The 24,797-nt window shown below is 42.3% G+C and overlaps 4 protein-coding genes and 1 long non-coding RNA gene across 5 annotated transcripts in view; 3 read left to right on the top strand and 2 right to left on the bottom strand.

Moving 5' to 3' along the window:
- LOC308335386 (histone H1-like) overlaps nucleotides 1–24,797 on the top strand; it is a gene marked incomplete at both ends in the record, with an annotated part of 327,443 nt that overhangs the window by 253,483 nt on the left and 49,163 nt on the right. The gene's annotated exons all lie outside the window — the stretch shown is intronic.
- LOC308335385 (histone H1-like) overlaps nucleotides 1,679–24,797 on the bottom strand; it is a 33,408-nt gene continuing 10,289 nt past the window's right edge. The window contains exon 2 of the mRNA XM_080792406.1: nucleotides 1,679–2,077. Within this exon, the coding sequence (XP_080648532.1) occupies nucleotides 1,961–2,077 (117 nt within the window). The 3' untranslated portion in view covers nucleotides 1,679–1,960. The remainder of the gene's footprint in view (nucleotides 2,078–24,797) is intronic.
- LOC308335857 (THO complex subunit 4-like) lies at nucleotides 4,764–10,250 on the bottom strand (the record flags this gene model as incomplete). Its single annotated transcript, XM_080793075.1, has 2 exons — nucleotides 4,764–4,931; nucleotides 9,672–10,250. 2 exons carry the CDS (start codon nucleotides 10,248–10,250, stop codon nucleotides 4,764–4,766), a joined length of 747 nt encoding a protein of 248 aa, XP_080649201.1.
- Nucleotides 5,186–6,943, top strand: LOC308335425. Its single transcript, XR_013966002.1, has 3 exons — nucleotides 5,186–5,317; nucleotides 5,817–5,937; nucleotides 6,282–6,943. It is a non-coding gene; the product is annotated as an uncharacterized lncRNA (long non-coding RNA).
- Nucleotides 24,207–24,590, top strand: LOC308335405 (histone H2A-like; the record flags this gene model as incomplete). Its single annotated transcript, XM_080792432.1, has 1 exon — nucleotides 24,207–24,590. One exon carries the CDS (start codon nucleotides 24,207–24,209, stop codon nucleotides 24,588–24,590), a length of 384 nt encoding a protein of 127 aa, XP_080648558.1.

Genomic DNA, 24,797 nt, shown 5'->3' with positions numbered 1-24,797 from the left:
ACTGTAGCAAGAAGGCGGGAGCCCAGCTTGTGTTGCCGTTTGAAACGTGTGTCATTGCCAGTACTGAGTCTACAACAAACTGTGAGTTGAACTGTCAGTTTGGAGCCGCTGCGGGGACCGGAATCATCGCATCGCGGGATTGACGACGCACAGGCCTGCAACGTAGTGTGTGTGTGTGTGTGTGTGTGTGTGTGTGTGTGTGTGTGTGTGTGTGTGTGGGTGTGTGTGTGCGTGTGTGTGTGTGTGTGTGTGTGTGTGTGTGTGTGTGTGTGTGTGTGTGTGTGTGTGTGTGTGTGTGTGTGTGTGTGAATGCGTGCGTGTGTGTGTGGGCCCACAGTCTGTTATACACGTAACGTCCCATTCAATCTAAGGTTCAGTGTTATGGTTTAAATTCATGGTTTAAAGGTAACTTTACAACTAGCCTACTTTAGGGTTTCATAGTCAGGAGGGGGAGATAGGGAACAGTTTAGGTTTTTGAAAACAATTGAAAGGAATTGGGTTAGACAGTATTTCATTGTTATCAAAGAGTTCACATAAGTATACCAGCTATATTTGATAGTTGTGGTAATATTTTGAGTATTGTGTATTGTTATTATTTTAGAAGGTCAATAAGCCTTGTCTAGTATTTTATAAGATCTGTCTTTTCTTTTCTTTATTTATTTTGTTTACGATTTTTGTTACTTTAAAAAAAACACTTTCACATTTAAGGGAAAAGAAGGGATTCTTTATAGAGACTAAAAAAGACAAAAAACAATTAAAGTGCTTTTTCCCTTTTGGTTTGAAACGTTGTCTGGGTCCATTATTACGAACTCAAACACACCCCAGTTAGCCAGGCTGTTGGGGTGCTATGTCACAATAACTATCTCCTATAACAGCCAAGACATGCATGCTACTGGGGGCACGTTCGGAAATGGCGCACCGGAGCGCACTTATTCATTTCGAGCAATATGAGTCCCCAGCGCCGGTGCAGGGCAGGGTTGGAGACGTTGGCCTTATGTGGCCATGACGCACCATGCCACGTTTTAAAACATTGTATCCTGGTTAATGCAGATTAAATTCACACCGATTTGCCAGCATCAATTGATTCAGTTTGGGTTGAATTGAGTTGCTTCAAGTTTGCCTATCGTCCCGCTACAAATTGTATATTGTAGCGGGACAATATTATACGATAATACGAGGCATGCGGGAGAACTATTTTAGCGGGACAATAAATCAGGCAGGCGGTGGACATTATGCCAGACAAGTCAACACTAACTCCATTGAGGATTATAATAAAAAAATACGTGTCATATTTTCACAGTATTTTACAATATAGTGTTTTTAAAATCCCGGATTTATATGCACAATTTTTTTAATAATAGCATGCAAGAGGAGGAATTTATGCCTTCTGTTGTTCAATTTGGACTAGGTCACAAATTGTTCATAATATGTTTTATGCTGCACTAATCCCCCCTAAAATTGTTTTACGCGCTCCATACAGTTTGATTATGGCTGTTGGGATTCATGCACTCAATTGTAGGCTATAAAATATGGAATAGAGTCCCTTATGAAATAGAGTAGACTACCGGAGATACTTGTATAATAAGCAACGGCTGATTTCGGAATGAAGTTATTTAATAAACACGCAGTTACGAAACAGTAACAATATATATATAATATAAAGCTGATGCTCCTAGGCTTTTAGTTATCGTAAAACTGTAAATGTACGGGTATTCTTCGGTATATATTCTTCACTTAATTTGTATGCAAAATAGAGTAGCCTACGGCAGAATAATTTATTTCGGCTGGATGGTGTTGAGCATTCGTTTCCCCGTAAGTAATCGCAGTTCTGACTAACTTTGTTTCCTACACATACAATTCATTGACATGACAACTATATTAAATAAAGGAACATTCTTTAAATGAAGTTGTGGGGGGCTCTTAAAAGAGCCTTTGTTGGGTAAAGGGGCTGTGTTCTTTTTTACTTCTTCTTAGCGGCAGCCTTCTTGGGTTTCGCCGCCTTGGGCTTCGCTACCTTCTTAGCTGGGGCTTTCTTGACGGCAGCGGGCTTCTTCACCTTCTTGGGACTCTTCGTCGCCTTCTTCGGGCTCTTCTTGGCTGCTGGTTTCTTTGCAGCGGCAGCAGGCTTCTTTGCCTTCTTGGGAGATTTCTTAGCGGCTGCGGGCTTCTTGGCCACTGCCTTCTTCGGAGACTTCTTTGCCGCGGCGGGTTTTTTGGCTGCAGGCTTCTTGGGTTTGACTGCTTTCTTTGCGGGTTTCTTTTCCTTCGGTGCTTCCTTGTTCATCTTGAAAGAGCCAGATGCTCCGGCACCTTTGGTCTGAACCAGGGTGCCTTTAGCAACCAGGCTCTTGACGGCGATCTTGACGCGGGCCTTGTTCTTCTCGACATCGTAGCCTCCGGCAACCAGAGCTTTCTTGACCGCAGCCAGGGAGACACCTTTGCGTTCCTTGGAGGCGGACACGGCCTTGACGACAAGTTCAGCGACACTAGGGCCCGTCTTCTTGGGTCGAGGTGCTGCCTTTTTCTTGGCGGCTTTAGCCGGGGCGGCGGAGGGAGCTGGGGCGACTTCTGCCATGCTGTTACTGCTGTAGAGTTTCAGATGCACTGAACTAAACTCTTAGTAGAGAATGTTGTAAGAGGAGAAGGGGGTGGAACTTAAAGGATATGTGAGAACGATGTAGACTCAACCCACTAGGTCAGTACTCTGTGCTGCAGAATACTGAGACAGTTGTGTTTTCTCTACAACTAAAACTAAATAACATACAAAGAAATGAATTAAAAGTCATACAAAAAACTCGATCAGATATATAGCAGACGAGTTTAGCTTCATAATCAAACCATGTGGAGGGTTGAGGAGTCCTGTGTTTTTTTTAGGGACGTTTAAAACACTTGTACATGCTTACATGTACAGTTGTTTGTCAACTTTCCTCTGTCATTTGTCTTTTAAAATAGTTTTACCATATAATACCCTGTTCCATATTTGCTGCAGAGCCAGCAGAGATGTCTGGGTTTGGAATGAAAGTAAATCTAGTCGTTTGTGGTGAAGATTTCTTTTTTAAATGTACAACTTTCCAGTGTCTGCAAACACAGCTGCCTGCAAACACAGCTGCCCTGTGGAGACTTATCAGAGGGCACTTTATCTCACTCTGCTAAGCTCTTGTTTTGTGATGAGAAATCTGACATGTTTCAGGTAATTTCACACTCAAATGTATAATTCAATTCAATTCAATACCAATGGTGCCATTTACAAAAAATATGACATAGCTCAATAAAATGTAAAATAGATGAAACACCACACATTTGCAGGCAACTTATATAGCACAGTTATACTATTATATATTTTTTTTTTCTTTAACTATTATTACATACACAATTTTTGACCGCTTCTAAAATGTCTTATATATTTTTTTCCCCCTCAAGAAACATTGTGCCAGTATGTATGTGTATACATACTGTATGTGTTACATTTAAATTGGAGAGTGGAATAGCTATTAATTCGAATTGAAATATAGATTTACCCTAAATGTTTATTTATTATCATATATCCCTATTCTGGGTAGTCCCTACCCTAGTTATATTTTAGGGAGACAATTAGACCTAGAATGCCTGTGATCATTTAATTATACTTCGTAAATGTTCATGTATCACAGGCATGCATAGATCGCTTGCACCCTTTTCCCCTCACTGTTTCTTTTCCCTTTTTGCTTCCTTTATACTATAGTATGATGAATTCCTGTTCTGTTCTTTAACTTTAGAAGTGTCTATTTGTACATTTTGATGAATTGAACAAGGTGGACCCTGTTGTAAACAAGTGGAATGCTTAATTGGGTCGTCCACTCACTCACAGTTAACAGTCTTTGTATTGAGTTTGTGCTTGAAATGCACTGTAACTGCAAACTGTTAATAAATATTTCAATCAATCAATTAATCTGAACCTTGAATATAGGGCTTAAAGCCAAAAACAATCCCAAGACTGAAAATGTTTTTTTGCAAATCTGCACTGATCTCATTAAATGACCCCTATGAAATCCTCAGGACTGAAATCAGTCCCCAGGAATGAGAACTTTAACCCCTTATGCGTGTGACATCATCATACCCGGAAGTTATGCGGGAATGTCTACTGAGTGGCAAAAAACTTATTTCTGGCCTTGACAGCCATACATCCAAACAGAGAAGTCCTGTTTGATTGCATTAAATTACTTTAAACAACATTTGTGTTTGATGAGGGGGGAGGGGCAGAACACCACCAACAATCAGAAATCAAACACAAATGTTTGGTCAACCCATGTGACTCCAATGAGTCACAATTTTCATTTAAAGCAAATAGCCCATTGTCATGTAAACTTGTTTAACCAAAAATAGTCACGCAATTTTATTCTAGTTTATGATGGAGTGATTTAAATCACACATTAAAATCTAGTTAATTCAGTTAGATGCATTATTATTACTCATTAGTAAATTAGATCAGTAAGACCAGATCCCAAAGCCTATGGTAATGAATAAAATTCAGTTTCTACATAACTGTGGATATGTTAATATAGCCTCTGAATATACACAATGCAAAAGGTTGGCTGTTCAATGCAGCACTATGATGTAATACATGTAAAGAGATTGTATTAGACCTAACCACTGCCAGTCCATGAATCATATAGCTCATATGCAAGCTTTAAGCACATGTTGCCTACTTTAATGGAATAAACTCTGTAAAGTGCATGTAGGTGGCTCTTAAAAGAGCCTTTGGGTTGTTGGTAGATCAATAAGCTCTACAAAGTGGTGTCCATCCTGGCATTGTATGCATCTAGCTGGGCATCAAGCTTCTCTGCAGAAAGCGGCTGTTTTTTGGCACCACCAGCACCGCGTCCGCCTCTCCCCCGGCCTCTGGCACCACCTCCTCCGCGGCCTCCACGTCCCTTCTGCTGAGAAGGGTCTGACTGCAGGGCAGGATTGATTGATCAGGAAGTCTCTGCGAGGGGGGAGGGCATTGATCAGGAAGTATTTGCAAGGGTGGGGGCGGTCCATGGGAGCTTGTTGTTGTCCGCATGCCATGTCCGCTTATTATAAGCGACTTGTATTATTATCGTTATTTGTATTATTATTAATATTATTATTAATTTAATATGCTGCTATGCTTCTAGCTCTGCTATTTTCAAACAGTTGATGAACATTAGATTTAAATTAGCTAATCTGTTGCAATTTGTTGAGTGGCTTCTTTTCAACATTTCTGTTGCAAAATCTGGCACCACTTACAGCCTGTTTGCTGCAGTTCTTTCCACTTTCCAGACGCTTCTTGTTCTTTCTCCTCTCTCATCGAAGCAAGGTACGTAAAACCAGCAAGACAATATTAATATTATAAGTATAACTTAATATAAATGTAAACGTTCTGCAGTGCAAACTATAGCCTTATGAACAGGAGTTAATGAGTTCGTTTTTATTTTATTTCTTGCCTGCTCGAGTAGCTTAGCCTCTTACTAACACAACAAGCAATATTCCGATTCTAACTTATGAAGCTAAACTACCATTAATACCATAAATATGAAATAAATGCTTAAACATGTAGCCAAAGTGTTAGGTTATTCAGCAACAGCTAGCATGGCTGCATACAACATACATCCCTGCTTCTGGTGACATATTATTTTAATTTGTGAGGTCTGTTAAATGATGGATCATTTTTATTAGTTTAATACTTTAAAAAGATTACTGTTATTGTTACAGCATAGGCAAATTGACAGATCTATGGCCTTTATGCCTGTCTACAGATGTAGATTATCTGCTCTGCAAATTCAGTGTAATTGTTAAAATTGTCTTGTTTCTTGCAGATGCATCGTTGCAGATGCATCGTTCCATATTGACCACCAATGAGTCTGTACAGCTCAAACAATGTACAACCTGCTGTACACTGTACCACTGCTCACATTAAAACTGCAATCGCTTTTGAAGGTATGTATAAGCTTGTTTTTTATTTTTAGGATGTATGTCTGGATGTACTGTAGAGAGGAGGCATTTTCATTATCTTTCAAATTGACATTGGGACTTATTCAGACTGTTGGCCTTGGCCAGGCAGGGTGTGTTATTCATGCACTCATTTCACCCAGGTTCCATCTCTGCAACGCATGCAATTTGTGTGTTCAGTGAGTCAGTCTAGTGACTGCCAGTGGTCTATGAAGGATGGATTTCCCCTTAAGTACATTTGAAATGTAAGAACGCTTCATGAGTTGGTGCTGTGTGTGTATATTATATACTGTATATTAATTTGTCATATTGTATGTCTCCCCTCCCTCTAGATCTGCGCATCATTAGATGCTGTCTTAACTGCAGATCAGACACATCTCAGGCACACTATCATTGTCCCTGCGGTGTAAGAACACCCTTTTAAGGGCTGATGCGATGAGAAAACACCTGCCGAAGTGCAAACTCTATTCAGGTCAGCTGTCCAGCCCTCCTCAGTCTGCCAGCCCTGCGATGCACAGTGGTCAGTCTGCCAGCCCCGCGATGCACAGTGTTCAGGCGCCCAGCCCTTCTGAGCCCTCTACCCATTCCAGATGCCCGCACTGCTCTAAAGTCATGTACCGGAAGAATCTCCGTCTTCACATTGCACGCGCATTCAGAAACGAACAAGGACATAACTGCCATAAGCCACCTTGCAGGTGTATGTGTAGATGCTAAGAATGGCATTTCAGCTGTCCAGAGAACTGGCCATGGCTTTTCTACACCGATACATGTCCAACGGAAATGCTGGGGAGAAAAACAGAGAACACGGTGTGAATTGGATGAATGCCTGAGCTACCTGCAGTTGGCACAACGGAGTGGTCTTCCTTATGATCAGTGTGAACACATCCGTTCACTAGATTACTGTGATCGCATAGTTACTGAGGAACCTCTGGACATGTCAATCCTGGACAAAATGGTTGCTGGTTTTGGACGTATAGCTCCATATATGGGCACAAAAGGGGCCAGGTCCACAACAAACAAATCACTGGCCCCTTTTGTGCCCATATATGGAGCTGAGTGGTTGCTGATGCAACACACTCCATATTTGGATAGCGGGACAGACAGACACACAGACAGACAGACATGATCTGCTAGGTCTCATAGTAAGTGCTCACTGCGTTTGCAACTAGCTAGCTACACCTTACAGAATCTGACTATTTTTGACTTATAGAACCAAAGACATAGGACAGACTAGTGCCTAATGTATGCTCCGTCGCACGCAAAAATAACAGACCTTCAAACTCACAATGCATATCAAATGGAGGTGTTGTGAGCTTGTAGGTTCGCTATTGTAGTAGTAAAGTATGAATGAGGCATAACACCCTGAGGTAGTGATTTTCTGAGGTGTAGGAGCTATGTGATGCTTGGCTGCAGAGTGCATCCAAGCAAATGTACACAATGTTAAGGATGTTTACTTTGTAAAATGCTTTGTTATCTGGGCTGAATTTGTTCTTTTTATCAAACATTTGCAATGCGACTGTGTGGTAAACCCTTAATATAAACATAGATAACGTGGTTGTAATTGATACACATTCATTTGAATACAAAGTTGTATTCTTTAAGCAATAAAGAAAAGGATAAAAGGTTTTCACTATGTTGTGGCTCTATTGTTGTTTCCAAACACATGCAGTGTTGCAGGCTTTCTGCTTGTTTTATTGAATTGCCACTTCTCCCAGGTCCATGTACTGCTCTGGAAGTCCATGTTGGTCCAAGTGTAATAGTATAGTGTAGTGTAACGGTGTAGTAAGTGTTTATGAAGATGTAGAAACCATTTAGACGTTACTTTGAATCACAAAATATGTATTGTATACAGAGTTTCCATAATTGTGCCCACAGATTAAAGCACTGTCACACTATTCATTGGTTTATACAAGTGTTATAGTCTGACATCCAGGAGTGATCAAATGTGATAGCAGTTGCCAGTTTCAGAAGAGAAGCAGAGTGAGTATACATACTGTTTTGGGGTAATAGTCTGAATATGCAAAACCACAATACCACAGTGTCGTAGGGTTAGTGGGTTATAGCCGGGTTTAAATAGGTAACAATTATTGAAAAGAAAAAAATGTTATAATATACTGTACCACCATGTACCATAGATGGACATGACCAACATAATACACCAACAGACAGCCGGAATTGTCCTGGTCCCCATAGGCCTACTGAGTTTAGGAGGACGTAGAAACCAATTTTGACATGACCCCAGAAGAGCAGTTAAACATCTAAGTTAACCATCTAACCTCCCCGAAAAGGCCTGTCTGTCCTGAACTCTTATCCATATTTATACATTATGGATAATTAGTATGGACTTATTTGGCTCAACTGCTGTCATACCTCACATGGTAGTGATATTGTTGGAGCGCAGAGTGAAGGTGACTGCATATCTTTTACACCTACTGCAGTAAGTGTAGGCTATATGTTACTACTCCTTAGTCCTTACTAAGTTACTACTATGACCAAACAACCTATTTATTATCCATCCAGATTGTTGAATTACTGTGGAACAAACTATTGAAGAGACTTTATTGATAGTGCCTCCTAAGAAACCAGGTGGGACCAAAAAAGGGTTGCTCAACCTTATGCCTGGAGTGCTCTCCAGTGAATGTCCAGCAGTCTGTGATTAGGGGGACACTGGGGAGGCACTGGGCAGGCACTGGGGAGACACTGGCGAGGCACTGGGCAGACACTGGGGAGGCACTGGGGAGAAACTGCAGCCACTGGGGAGACATTGGGGAGGCACTGGGGAGACACTGCGGGGAGGCACTCAAGGGGACACTGAGGAGGCACTCAGGGGACACTGGGGAGGTACTGGGGAGCCACTGGGCAGACACTGGGGAGGCACCATGGTGGACACTGGGGAGGCACTGGGCAGACACTGGGCAGACACACACACACACATGATTTTTTTTTTTTGTCAGCTTGGGTACCCCCTGGCTATGCGTCGCGTACCCCTAGCCCGCGGACCCCACTTTGGGAACTGCTGCCATAAGCATTACACTTGTTTACAATAGGGCCCACGATTCCCCCCGTCAAAAACGGCCCAGAGACGGCCGAGATACGCCGGGGACCCCCGCGGACCCCCACCCGGGCACGGGGCCGAGTCCCTGAGGGCGGCCCGGTCGCAACGAGATTCCCCCTGTCCAAAACGGACCAGAGACGGCCGAGATACGCCGGGGACCCCCGCGGACCCCCACCCAGGCACGGGGCCGAGTCCCTGAGGGCGGCCCGGTCGCAACGAGATTCCCCCTGTCCAAAACGGACCAGAGACGGCCGAGATACGGCGGGGACCCCCGCGGACCCCCCGCGGACCCCCACCCGGGCACGGGGCCGAGTCCCTGAGGGCGGCCCGGTCGCAACGAGATTCCCCCTGTCCAAAACGGACCAGAGACGGCCGAGATACGCCGGGGACCCCCGCGGACCCCCACCCGGGCACGAGACCCACGGGGCCGAGTCCCTGAGGAGGGAACAAGGGAACGCCCTTTTCTGTTTCCGTTTATCTGTTTCCGTTTCCGTTTTTGTGTTTCCTCTACTCTGGTTGATGTTGACTTGCCCCGCCTCCCCATAGAGTAGGGCGCCTCCCCCCCTTGCAGCTACTTCCTGATCAATGCCCTCCCCCCTCGCAGAGACTTCCTGATCAATCAATCCTGCCCTGCAGTCAGACACTCTTGCTTCTGCTTGCCTCCAACGCCACCAACACGGCTATTCATACCTCCACCTCTGTTCAGACCCTGCATGGGAGGCCGTCGCTGGTTATCAATCTTTGAGGTGACGAGCTGTATGTTCATGGGGCGCCCATCAAGTGGCATGCCGTTGTACCGTTTCATGGCCTTCAGGGCATCTGCCCTCCTTTCAAAGTGGACATCTGCAGTCCCCAAACACCTTCCAGAGCGGTCATAATGGACAGCAGCCTTCTTCAGTGTACCAAACTCTGCAAAAAGTTCCTGGATATCTGCTTCAGAGACACCAAAGTCCATGTTTGAGACAAGGAGCCTCCCTCCAGTTTCCACACCAGCTCCTCCACCACCAGCATTGTCGAACATGTCAAGCTGTTTAGGCCTGCTGTACGGCGTAGATCTGCCTCGACCCCGGTTGAGGTTGCCTCGGCTCCTCATGGGGACGGAGCTGCCGGTGGCTCTCCCGGTGGCTCCTCCAAGACGGCCGCCACCGCGGCCACCACTGCGGCCTCTGCCTCCGCGGCCTCCTCCTCTCTGCGACCTTTTCTGTTTGATAATGTCGTCTAAGGACATATCAATTTTATCTGCCATTATGCCCGAGCCTAATAACGCTAAACTTAGAATTAAATGGAAAATGGTAGTACAACCTAGACTCTAACTTGGTCCGAAACCCTGTCTCTCACTGAACGATCTTGCCTGGACAACGTTGAAGATTCTAAAGTGAATGAATGATGAGCTCAGATCCTCCTTGTTATAAGTGTGCTCTGAGGACCTAAGTGAGGACAGGCAGACTGCTCTGCAGTGCACTGGGCGGTGCCAAACCTGTTTTGCTGTCTTTGTTCTCACCAATGGTCTGAAACCGACATGGATTTAATTTGCACATTGACTGGTTGTAGCTGAAACCTTTACTATATATATATATATATATATATTATGTATGTTTGTTTGCAACATTCATGTTTTCACACTGTTTATTTGGTAATGTTGAACTATCAAGACTTGTAGCATCAGTTGACTGAGCCTTTTACATTGTCCACAGTGTTTACTGTGGCCTTTCCAGCCCTAGCCCTAGTGGAGTGAGGTATATTAATATTTATTATGTTTTCTGTTTTGGGTTTCATTCATGATTTACTTTAATTAATTGTATTTTGGGTTTGATGGTTCGTTTGGTTTGGTATATTTGGTTATGGACTTATGGTATACGTTTACTTGGTATTGTATTGGTCTTGTTTTGAAATTATTTGATTTATTGTATCACTCACACTGTATTATATTGACTATGAATTAACCATTGTGTTGTTGATGGTAATCAATTGATGTATTTAATGCACAGATATTATTGTTAAACTATGAAATCATTGATTTGTAATATTTATTTTCTAATTTAGAGTTTTCACGGTGTTCCAATGAACACAGGGCCTTCTCCGTGGCCGCCCCTACCCTCTGGAACGCTCTCCCCAAACACATCCGAGATGCCCCCTCACTTCCTACCTTCAAATCTTCACTGAAAACCCACCTGTTCACAATCGCATTCCCATGCTGATGTGTTTTTAAAAATATTGTTATATGCACTGTTTTATTGGTTTTATTCTTTTAATTGTTTTTTCTAATAAAGTTGTCATTTTTTCTTGTCCCCCCCTGGCCCCAACACATGTAAACTTTGTAAAGCGTCTTTGAGTGTCATGAAAAGCGCTATATAAATCCCAGATATTATTAAACTGAAATAAACCAAGGATTTAACGTGTGATCAACATGCAAATTATTTAAATCACCTCAATCACTCACTCAGACATTCCGCTGCATAGCTCTACCCTGTTGGGGAGGGGAGGCATTGTTTCATTGTATTGAACTCACATCAAAACCAGCAGTTGTTCACACTTCTGTACCAACTTACAAAGCAAGTCTAGAGTTTTGGTTTAAATCTAATCTACAAGCTTACAAGCTTCTCAAAGCGCAGGTGGGGGTTGAGCATGTTTCTAGGCATCCGAATTTAGTGTAACAATTGTTATCAGACTAATCAGAGTAATTAATACATCACAGTACAATATCACAACCACATTAAGGTTTAAGGTTAACTCCCTCATGTGTGGATTCTAAACATACATACTTGAGACTAACTGGCTTATATTTGAAGTATTTCTGATATTACTAATATTCCTACAACAAAACAAATTAATGAATGGCATTCCAATGTTGTCTATCTAACTTTATATATTACTATTACATATTACATTACCTTTGCAAATGATACTGACAAGATGCTTACCATGATAGTGTGAGCATAGTGAATTTGTGATATCTAACCATGATGATGTGATACTGACCATGTGATTGCAATAATAACATATTTTGTCTCACACCAGCCTTTTTACAAGGTGGGACCGTGTAAAAATTTTACAATATGTATACTGATCCTATCCTGAAGAAGGTCAGTAGACCGAAAGCTTGCTAAATAAATACATTGATTGTGCAACAGATCTGAGTGTGCAGAGCTTCCCTTTATTTTTCTCATGTTCAATTTGTGGCTCCAGCAAATCACTTAAGTTTTTTCAGCGGATGAGCGGTGGTTCTTTTTACAATATGTATACGTTTTTTCAGTGGATGAGCATGGTTCTTTTTACATTATGTACACTACAATAACGTTGGCTACAAACTGAAACTGTATATCAACTATAAATATAATGTGTTAAAAAAACACTGATTAGTCAAATAATTCGTTCTGTATACACCATGTTATCACAATTGACTGATTACACATTATCAGTGGTACATGCAGCCAGGACCATGCAGGACTGTGTCAGTGAAACCATAATCAGATCAGACACCAAAGTTTATTGAAGATTTAAACACGTTTTGTTTTCTGTAGTTGATCACAGTAAGTTATTTGTCCACAAATGGACCAAGTTTTCAGCTGACAATCTGTCATTGGAAGTCAGGATCATCTCCACCATCATGCTGACTTTAACTGGAATGTGTTTACTGGGGTCAGAAAACCTTTCATTTATATCAAAATTAAGGACAGAAGAAGAGTAGCCTATAGTTTATTTATGGTATCAAGTCGCCATGAATGTCTGCCAAAGGGATTGTGAGTATTGTTGTTAATGTGACATAGTTTAAAATGGTTTAGAATAAATATAAAATAATAATATAAAATATAAAAACTGCTCGGACTGTGGATGATGTTTTGAGCATATAACTTGAAAACCAGAGTGCTGTTTTTACCTAAGACATATTAATGAAAAAAATGCACGTGTGCATAACTGGTCAGCTCTTTGTTGCATTTCATAAAATAGAAGGTATAGTTTGTGATATGTTGTTTTAATCGAGGAGAAAACACAAGTGGCACAGAGAGAAGATATTCTGTCTGTGTTGTCTGTTGTCTTTGTCACTTTATCCCCCATATATGGAAATTCCTGAGTTTGCCCAAATTGGTGCGTCAGTCATACCACAGTCTACCACATGACTGACGTAATAAATAGACTGTACCCCAAATACTGTGGCAATGGAATACTGCCATCATTATACCCACAGCACTGATAACAGCTACTACACATGCATGTTGAGGCAATGTTTAGTTTTTAGACATTGTCAGGCAAAGTCATAATACAGTCATCGTATACGTGAGTGACCTAACGTGATCGACTGAGAGGCATAATCTATGTCATGCATTGGTGGACAGACGTACTGTTCAAATTATGTGATTCAACTACCCTTAGATTTTAACTTTTCAAATACAGATAACAACCCTATATATATATATATATATATATATATATATTGACATGAGGTGGGGTGACCAGAGTTTGAGGTGAATGTCGCTTTGAGTGAGTGAATCCTTAGCTTGTTAGCGATGTCCTTTAACCCTTGAATAATGTTTCCATCTGGTTTAATGTAACTCGCCATGGTATTATATAAGACCATGGCGAGTTACATTAAACCATCTGTTGCAGTTTGTTATCTATATATCACATGAACAGTGGTCACTGGTAGCCGTTATGCCACCAACTGCCGTATTCATGTTTGAATACGGCCCCCTAAGATCTTCCACTGCTGGCCTGTTCGCTTTCCTAAAAAAATGGCAACTAAAAAATACGGGAAGCAGCTTTTTGCTTCTACGGGCCGACGGCATGGAACAAACCCCCACTGTACCTTCAACAGGCAGCCTCTGTAGACATTTTTAAAGCACAGCTCAAGACCCACTTCTACACCCTTGCTTTTAATTTATCTTTTATTTTTTGTCCTCACTATATTGCATTAGGTCTACTGCTTGTTTTTTTTTTATGTTTATGCCTTGCTTTTCTTAATTTTTTTCTCCATTGCTCTGTAAAGCACTTTGAGCTGCATGTCATGAAAGGTGCTATACAAATAAAGTTGTATTATTATTATTACCTTACATACAAGTAATGCTTGCCTACAAAATGATTATGAACAGTGTATATGTGTGGCGAGAGACTTTGCTTTCTTTTAAATATACCCTTTACATTTTAGAATTATTGTCTGGTACTTTGCTGGGTATTTTATTGTATTTGTATATGTATGCATTGACCTGAGCAAAACAAATTTCCCTTGTGTATAATAAAGACTCTCTCTCTGAAAGAAACCGTCTCTGGTCAGGAACCTCCTTCCTTGGGAGGAGCTGTTCAGCCACTAGCACCGATTGGAGGGGAGCTCGTACACACTCAGCCCTCGCTCTCATTCATTGGTGGGGCGCACAGCCGCACATAGACAGTAGCAGTAGAATGTGTGCTGTTGAACATATAAAGGGTCTCGCGCGCCTCTCCACCAGCATATTTCTTCTATATTCAATTCCAGAAAAACCTACACCAAAATGAGTGGCCGAGGCAAAACCGGAGGATAATATACTCATCTGAACTATAAAGCCGCAGGCACCGGTGGTGTCTGCGGTACGGTGGTACCTTTAAACTAATTCCTCTCATATCTGAGATATCTGAGATATCTCAAAAAAAAAAAAAAAAAAAAAACTGAACAGAAAGCACGAATATAGGGGAAATGCCCCCTGCGGGGGAGGACCCCCGGTCCGAGCCCGGAGACCGGACAGGGCGGCACTGGGCTCGGATTCGCTTTATTGGACATGGAGAGCCTCCGAGTGGAAGGACTTTGAACTTCATTCCTCTGTACCTGTCGACACACTCATTGTCATGATCAAGTTCTGGACGGCAAGGGTAGCGGATTATGACATCGAGCAGTACCTGAGCAGGTACTGCACACTCTTGCGTCCAGTGGAAAAACTCCTGGACGAGTTTGGCTTGTGGTATGGGGTCCGACGCTACTGGGTCAAGCTGCATAAACCAGGCAGTGACGGGCGACCAGTAGACCTCCCTAACTCCATTTCCCTGGGGCCATACAATGGGAAAATCACCTATGCAGGCCAGATACAGAGATGCTATATCTGCCAGTCCAGATTTCATCAGGTGAAGGAATGTGACATTGTGAAGTGCTGGAAATGTGGTATGACTGGCCACAAGGGGAAGGAGTGTACTAGTGCCGGAGTCTGTAGCCTGTGCAGTGAAGTGGGGCACACTTTCTTCACCTGCCCACAGTCGTACAGCAACAGAGCAAAGCGGCGGCAGCAGCAAGCTGCGGATACAACCCCGGAGCCCGAAGCAGCAGCAGCAGGAGAGACGCCAACAGACAGCCACGTCAGCCAGCAGACACAAAACATCCCGTCAGCTGACAGCCAGCTGACGTCACCTGACAGCCAACCGACGGCAGCTCCAGCACCACCCGAGGGGAGGCGGAGACAAGAAGAGGAGACTCCGCCCGCGGACAGCAGCCAGCAGATCTCAGTTCCAGCAGCACCCGAGGAGGAGAGGAAGAGACCAGCGGACAAAGAACCGGCACCTGAAAGGCAGCAACAGCGCACGAAGGCCACCACCAGCGGGCAGAAAAAGCCAGCGAGCAAGCCCTCAGCAACGCCGAGGAAAAAGCCACCGAGCGCAGCCCCAGCGGACATCGCATCGACATCGCAGACGGAAGCAGCGGCTGCTGTGCCAACAACATCAGCTCCAGCGCAGCTTCCCCCTGCCGACGCGCAGCCATCAGATCAGGACATGGAGAGTGGTACGCAGGTCAGTCTTCCCAGCTATCAAGTACCGAATTATGCAGACACAGAGGACAGAATAAGTGACATTTTGCGGGATTTAGAGACTAACGAAGGTCAAACAGCTCTCGAAGATGCGATTGACATTTTGTGCGGACCACAGTCCGAGGAGCGGGGTCCTGTATCCACCTTATTGGTGTCCACAGAGAACTTCCCTCCCTTACAAGGCAAGAGAGACAGACAGTCTCCTGAATCACATATTAAGAATGGGAAAAAATCCAAAAGCCAGGGATCGAAAAAGCCCTTTAAAACCTGATGATGAAATATGTAGGCCCACTACTCGCCATCATGATGTTTAATATTGCCACAATCAATGTAAGGGGAATACAGCAAGAAAGTACTAGACAGGAGAAACTTAATATAATTAAAAATATTAGAGCTGATATTATTTTTGCACAAGAATTGCGGCTAAAAACACTGGCGGATGTAAATACTGTTAGAGAGTACTGGTCCCACGGGTGGTCGGAATTTTCAATTGGTGCTGACCACGTCGATGGAGTCGGTATTTTGTTTAACACAAAAAATGTAACTATTCAAAGGAAACGAGAAATAATACCAGGCCGACTTCTGGTCCTATACTGTATAGTACGGAAACAGAAAATGCGGCTTATTAATGTATATACAACCCCGCAGCGATGCGAAAAGATATGTCTTTTTAATAAGTTGAGAGAAGTTCTGTGTGGAGGGCAGTGTATAATTCTGGCCGGTGATTTTAACACTATAACAGATCTTAAAGATAGAATATCAACAACCGGTAGTAACACAGGCCTATATGATAGAGCGAGTAAAGTGTTGAAGGAAACCTGCGAAAGTCTAGAAATGAGAGATACTTTTAGGGTGCTGCACCCAGATGCAACTGGCTATACACGTTTTGACTCAAGGGTCAAGACGCGTATAGACAGAATTTATGTGTCAAAAGACATTAATGTGAACACGTATAAAACTGAGGCTTGGGTTAATTCCGACCACCTGGCAGTGAGAGCTACTATTAGCTTTCACGCCAGACCAAGAGTAAACAACTGGAAACTAAACATCAATTGCTTAAAAAATCTAGAGTTAATACAGAGTGTTAAAAATGAGATAAGTAGAGTGAAGGATTTAAGAGTTCTTACCGAATCAAATGTCGAATTATGGGAAGAGATGAAGAGATGCGTAAAAAGGCAACTCATTTTAAAATGTAAAGATTTAAATATAGAACGAAATAAAGAGTATACTAAACTAATGCAACTATATGTTGAACTCAAATGTAAAAGTAGCCCACTATCAGAACATGATGAAAATAAATTAGACGACATTACTAGCACTTTGAAGATTTTTAATAATGATTATTTTAATGCAGCTAAAGTACAAGCAGGCTTCGATATGGACGAACCAGCAAACATACGAAAAGTTATAGAGAAATATAAAGAGAGACAGGAGTTTAACTGTATAAATGCACTGACCAATAAACATGGTCAAATTGTAAATGATGATAATGGAATAATGGAATTGATTGTGGAACATTTTAAGGAAATGTATTGTGGTGATGGTACTTTGTTGGATGCAGAGGCCTTTTTATCAGAGGTGAAAAAAATAGATGGAGTGCACTTTGACACACTCCTGGGTGATTTCACAAGCGAGGAAGTAAAAAAAGCAATTTATTTGTTAAACCGAGGGAAGTCTCCCGGCCCGGATGGCCTACCCTCCGAATTTTATCAGGTCTTTGCTAACGAACTTGCTGATATTTTGGCCTCTGCATTTAATGACGGGTGTTTTAAGAAGTCAATGCATGACGGGTTTTATCAGGGTACCATCTCGATGATTTTTAAAAAAGGGGATGAAAAAGATATAAATAATTGGAGACAGATCACACTAACTAATATAGAATATAAGATACTCGCCAAAATCATAATGATAAGACTAAATACAGTATTAAACGAAATAATTGAAAAAGAACAGACATGCGCCATTAAAGGACGCATGATGTGGGACAATTTAAATAGGATCAGAGAGATGATAAACTCACGTCATGAGCCTGGCTTTTTTATTGTTGGCTTTGACCAAAAGAGAGCTTTTGATTTTGTAAATAGAGAATATTTATGGGGTGTTTTAGATAAATATGGGTTTCCACAGGTATTTATAAAAATGGTTAAAATGTTGTATGCAAAATCTCAGGTGGCGGTAAAAGTAAATGGAAGGACGTCTAATTACATTGACATAAAGAAAGGGGTGAAACAGGGCTGTCCGCTGAGCGCAGCGCTCTACGTTCTGGCCATCAGCCCATTACTAAATAAAATAAAAAATTATAACCGAATACAAGGAGTTCGGATTAATAGAACGGCAGCCAAGGTGTCCGCATACGCGGACGATGTAACTGCCTTTATAAAATCGCAGAGAGAACTGGATTATGTCAGAGAACACTTCCACCTCTATGAGCAGGTCGCGGGGGCCAAGCTAAATGAGACCAAAACGGAATGTATTTGGATAGGAGAGGAGGATCGGAGGCCGGCCCTGCTCATGGAGGTGAAAGAGGAAATGAAAATACTTGGCATTTTCTTTGCTAATAGGGACTGTGCAAAAAATAATTGGGACAGAAAAGAAATGGAAATACATGCCGAAGTTGAAAAATGGAAAGTTAGGGACACAACTTATAAATCGAGAATAGAGATTGTAAAAACTTTTATTTTGTCAAAGTTATTGTTCCTGGCCACCATTTTTCCGCCACCTGAGAAATGCATAACAAGAATTAATAGGATGTGTGTACGTTTGATTTGGGGAAACAACCGGGAGGTTGCCAAAAGGATTTTTATGTTTAAAAGTGTCAAAGAGGGAGGCCTTGGCGCAATGGACGTCGGCAGCAAAATAATGATTGCATTCTGTAAAAATGTGGCTAGGGGCATTCTGTGTGGAGCAGCTTGGGTAGGAGACCACAAAACATGGAGAAAACAGAGGGGCAGGGGCAGACTGTCACTGCCATACTATAAACTGGCATATGGGGACTTTACCACAAAACATAGCAATTTAAACATTAACTGGGGAACCCAATCAAATAAAATAATATATAATCTAATAAGTAATAAGATATATGGAGGTATGGTACTTTTTAAACACTGCTCCTTTGAAGAAAGTAAAAACCTAGTAAATAATTTTAACAGTGGCCTCGTCACTGGGAAGATGCAGGACGTTATGTGGTTAACTGCACATGGTAGACTTCCGACTAGAGCAGTGGTTAAATGGAGCTGCTTTGTAACCACAACGGAATGCCCCATGCCAGACTGTGCAGAACTAGAGACAATATGGCACTTACTCGTAGACTGCAAGAGATCAAAAGCAATCTGGAGCAAGATGTACGATTTAGGAGTGAAGGTGCCGTGCCACAGAGACATTTTGTACGGTATCTTTAACTGCAGAAAAGAAGATTATGATATATTTTGGGTTTGTATTTGTGTGACAATTTTTAGGATCTGGATAACTCGGTGCAAAATGTCAATAGACCACCTAGTAATTGATGCAAACACTGTGTTTAAACATATTAAAACGGAACTTAAAAGGAAAAAAACAATGGATCTGAAGAGATTGCACACGCACCTAAACTGGTCCACCTTGGCACTGTAGCCTGTCTGGAACAGTCCAGACAATATAATATTTGTAACGTGTATATATCTATATATCTTTTCTGCCTTATCCTGATGCGAGGACTCCCTCTTTGGACATTTTATATATTTATTAAATGTTTGTACTGAGTGTGTTGCTCTGGGGGTCTTGTTGCATGCCAGCGGATAGTCACACATGGCACCAGAGCATGGTGCTATCTGCTGGCGGGCGGCGAGACCCTCAGAGCGGCACATACAGGCGCAGGCGCTTGGGCTTTAGGGGGTGACGCGGGGAGTACACATCGCATCAACGGATGGTACTGTAGCGCTCGCGCTCCCTGGCGCCTAGGTGGCTGTGAACTAAATGTTTTTGATGTATGTATTGATGATGGTTTATGTATTATGATGTATGTAATTTGATGTGATGATTTTATACATTGACAAGCAGCATATATTTTTGTATGGATTTTCAAGTTTCAATATATGTATGACTTGTAACTTTGTGGAAATTTAATAAAATACTTTAAAAAGCGAAAAACTGGAGGAAAGGCCAGGGCGAAGGCTAAGACCCGCTCATCCCGTGCCGGGCTCCAGTTCCCCGTGGGTCGTGTCCACAGGCTGCTGCGTAAAGGCAACTATGGCAAAAGAGTGGGCGCCGGAGCTCCAGTGTACCTCGCTGCGGTGCTCGAGTATCTGACCGCAGAGATCCTGGAGTTGGCTGGAAACGCTGCCCGTGACAACAAGAAGAGTCGTATCATCCCCCGTCACCTCCAGCTGGCCGTCCGCAACGACGAGGAGCTCAACAAACTGCTGGGCGGAGTGACCATCGCTCAGGGCGGTGTGCTGCCCAACATCCAGGCTGTTCTGCTGCCCAAGAAGACCGAGAAAGCCGCTAAGAAATAAATCTGCTACATTCGTTTAACGAAACCCACAAAGGCTCTTTTAAGAGCCAACCACTCTTTCCATGTAAAGGTTAATTTCCAATGTCTTGCACAAGCGCACATGCACGCACGCAACACCATGCGCGTGCACGACACGCACTTGCTGGTGCGCTTAACCCTCTAACACCCGCATTAATTTCTACTTGCAAAAAATATATTTCAACCGTACTACTTTGTAGGCTACTACTAGGACTAAGACTAAAAAAGATAAGTTAAAAAAAAAAAAAAGTTTGATGAAAAATGTATAATAATGATATAATAAATTAATAATTTACATTTGGGGGATATCTTTCACAATAATGAATAAAACGTGTTCTAGACATTCTAATGATCACAAAAAAACATATTACAATTATTTTACCTACTTTTATTAGGGTAAAGGTCAAAAGTCTTAGGTTAAAAAATGTTCAAAACATTTTTTATTTGTGTGAATTTCAGCCTCTGTGGGGGGTGCTTATATGCAAATATCATGACTAATGCCATTGAAATGGCATTGCAAGAACAGAAAAAATAATAATAATTTAGTAATTAATTAAAATAAAATTGTTGCTAAAAAGCAACGCTGGGTCTTAGAGGGTTAAATGCATTGTGTATAGTACCAGCTGTGCTTAATCATAATTACGTGCTCGGTTTGGAAAAGTTTGATGTAGTTTGTTGTAGGTAATAGTTTCATTGAAAGCTTATTAGTTGGCAAGTGAGCATATTTGAAGAAATACAAATCTAACAAAAATACAATTATATGCAATAGGCTAGGCCTGTATGGTCGAATATGACATGATATCAAGGCATTTAAGTAATGTAATAAGTTGCTATAACCCCGTATGATACAAGTGATACTTGTCCAGACCATAGACCACAGACACAGGACCATATGCATTGGGGGACAAAGTTCTTAAGAATGTGTTGCGACTGTAGGCCACTGTTTACTATGAAGACCTGCATTTCCCGTCAGTCAGTCAGTAAGTGTGTCATGTCACGCCTCCATATATTGTCACGCCTCATGACATCATGCCTCGTGACACGTCACGCCACCATATATGGCCGTTTCCATATATGATATAAGATCACAACACTGACCTAATCAAACCCTGGATAGCCATACATGGAAAAGACTGGATCATCACCTATATCTCCATATATGGAGCTGAGCCGGCCAGCAACTCTACATCTGACCTCAAACCCTTAGGTCTCCATATATGGAGCTGACCTGTTCTGACATTCCATATGTTGATCCCTCCCCACCCGTCCTTCCTCTTCGATGTTTCCTTTTTGACTGATACCTGTCCATTCAAACTCTAGACCCAAAGTTATTAGTAGAGTTCTCAGGCCCAAAAATGAAGGCCCGGCCCTACCTGGGCCCTCATCAAACCCTGTACACTCAAGACACTGCCCCCGCTGCCACCCTTCGATCTCCATATATGGAGCTGACCTGTTCTGACATTACATATGTTGATCTGACCTCATCAAACCCTGTACACTCAAGACACGCTCCAATGCCAGTACAGAATTAATTCCATATGTTGATCTGACCCCCCCATGCCAAAGCACCAGCGCTCGCCCAGTAGTCTGCCGTCACCCAGGCAGATGTGTGCACGTGACCTCACTTTTCGCCCTCAGGGCGTCTTACTGGTATAGTCTGATTGGCCTACTGTTATTTATCTTTCTATTCCCACAACAATATAGTCTCCAGAAAAATACGGCATATTTTGGACATCATTGATCATGACTAATACATTTTTAAGAAATGTAATGTATTTTTTTTTTAAATGTAATCGTTTGACAGCCATAATACTATATATATAAATAATAATATATACACACACACACACACACACACACACACACACACACACACAATTGGTAATATTAAAGTGGAGACGTTTAGCAATGTTGCTCATTCCACGGACGCGTGGTCATGACAAGCTGTACCTCGTTGTAAAGGTGACTAATCAACGATTAAATTATGTAAAACACAATACCAATTGGTATTATTAAAGTGGAGAAATAATGGACCAAAGTTAAGTTTCCGGTCCCTCACGGATCACCGCCCTCACAGAGCACAGTCCCCTCACGGAGCACGTCTCGTCTGCGAGACTGCAGCTGGGTGCTATTGTGTCGTCAACAGCAGCCAAAAGTAGTACATAAGGGACCCAATATACTAAGAGGACCTATAATAATACTTTAAGATAATGCATACCGTATTTTGCTTTGATCCTGTGTCATAGTTGTTGCTGTTATGATGCACAGCTCTCATCTGTATTCATAAAAGTACTTTGTCATTAATGTATTCGGCATCAAATTAAAAAAATGCATTAGCTTTATGGCCCATGTCTCAGTTTGTGCCAGTTATTTAAGCACGCTCCACTACAACAGTTTGTTCAGACTAGTCAAAGGCTACTAAAAACTCTGATTGCAAAATCTAGGATTTATTTTTCAGGGCAAACCAGTAATATACTACCGTAGTTAAGTACAAATCTTCAAAAGGTTCTAGAAATTGTATAATGGAATCTGCTCTGTAGAGAAAGTGTGGGCGGCTCTTAAAAGAGCCTTTGGGTTGTTGGTAGATCAAGTCAGCGTTATTAACCTCCGAATCCGTACAGAGTGCGTCCCTGTCTCTTCAGAGCATACACAACATCCATGGCGGTCACGGTCTTTCTCTTGGCGTGCTCGGTGTAGGTGACGGCGTCACGGATCACGTTCTCCAGGAACACCTTGAGGACACCGCGGGTCTCCTCGTAGATCAGACCGGAGATACGCTTCACTCCGCCACGGCGAGCTAAACGGCGGATAGCGGGCTTGGTGATTCCCTGGATGTTATCACGAAGAACCTTGACTTGAGAGCTCAGAGCCGTGCCTTTTTATCCGTATTCTGAGGACGTAAGGGAGGACACGCACAGAGAGAGCTGCGTGGGCGTTGCCAATGTGCACCCTCCCCCCACCCACACATACTCCTCCCCGTGGTCAAATCATTTGTTTTTACAGTATTGCTATTCAACTGTATTATCATATAATTGCTGTTGTTTCTTGTCAGTATTTTTGCCACTCCAATATTGCTTTCCCTGTTTTTATTGGCATTATTCTGCGTCTTTTTAACTCCCTAATAAAGTTAAATAAATTTTACATGTTGCTTCTTCTTGCACCTCGTGTGTAAAGTGTATGTGGGTACTAATTACTCAGAAAAGCACTACATAAATTTGAGATATCATTATTTAATATTAAATGATATCATTATTATCATGCAAGAGCCTGATACAATAATTTATATTTAAACATTTGTAAAAACCATTGGAAGGCATAAATAATAACATTCCATGACTTCATGGCTTATTTTCCTATGCTTTAGGGCTTAGGCCTACTCTCGATAATGTAGGCCTTAATGATTTGTCAATTGTCCACTATTCAATGTTGATTTGAACCAAGCTGATTCGTGGTTTAGCAAAATTAGTTGTGAAGAGAAACGCCGGATTAGAACTGGCCTTTTAATAATTGGTGGTGTTTGACTTCTAGTATTATGGACATATGGCTGTTGAACTTGAATGTTATTGTTTTTTTTTATCACTTTTGAATTGCTGTGTCTGATAACCTCATGTTGATGTCCAATTGATCTGGACACGGAAATGAAATATTCATTAATTCATTCACACAGGTATAAACTGCCTGGTGCTCACATGATCATCATTATAGTGAAGATAGGTTACTCTTATAAAATAATGTGGTTGGCTCTTAAAAGAGCCTTTTGTGGGTATAAAATGGAGCAGACGGTTTACTTCTTTTTGGGTGCTGCCTTCTTTGCTGCTTTGGGTTTGGCAACCTTCTTGGCTGGAGCCTTCTTGGCTGCTGCGGGCTTCTTAGCCACTTTCTTTATATTTCTTCGAGTGCTTATTATTCTAGAAATAAACCTAACCTACTAAAAATGAGTGGACGAGGAAAAACTGGAGGGAAGGTCAGGCAGAAGGCCAAGACCCGCTCATCCCGTGCCGGGCTCCAGTTCCCCGTAGGTCGTGTTCACAGGCTGCTGCGTAAAGGCAACTATGCCCAGAGAGTCGGTGCCGGGGCCCCGGTCTATCTGGCGGCTGTCCTCGAGTATCTGACCGCTGAGATCCTGGAGTTGGCTGGAAACGCTGCCCGTGACAACAAGAAGAGTCGTATCATCCCCCGTCACCTCCAGCTGGCCGTCCGCAACGACGAGGAGCTCAACAAACTGCTGGGCGGAGTGACCATCGCTCAGGGCGGTGTGCTGCCCAACATCCAGGCTGTTCTGCTGCCCAAGAAGACAGAGAAAGCCGCAAAGAAATAAATCTACTTAACAAACTCCCACAAAGGCTCTTTTAAGAGCCACCCACTGTTTCTGCATAAGGGTGATTTCCAAAATTCTAAATGCTCAATGTTATAGCTTAATTTTCTATTTATCCAGTCTGTCCACATGTCGGCAATCATAACGGCACAGCCGGTTATTGCTTAATTTATTCAGTTGGAATGGGGAAAAAAGTGAAATGAACCCACA

The sequence above is a fragment of the Protomyctophum bolini genome (assembly GCF_963924005.1).
Source record: "Protomyctophum bolini genome assembly, chromosome: 20".
Lineage (NCBI taxonomy): Eukaryota > Metazoa > Chordata > Actinopteri > Myctophiformes > Myctophidae > Protomyctophum > Protomyctophum bolini.
Note: the sequence above shows the minus strand (reverse complement) of the source record. Positions and strands in the feature narration are given on the sequence as shown.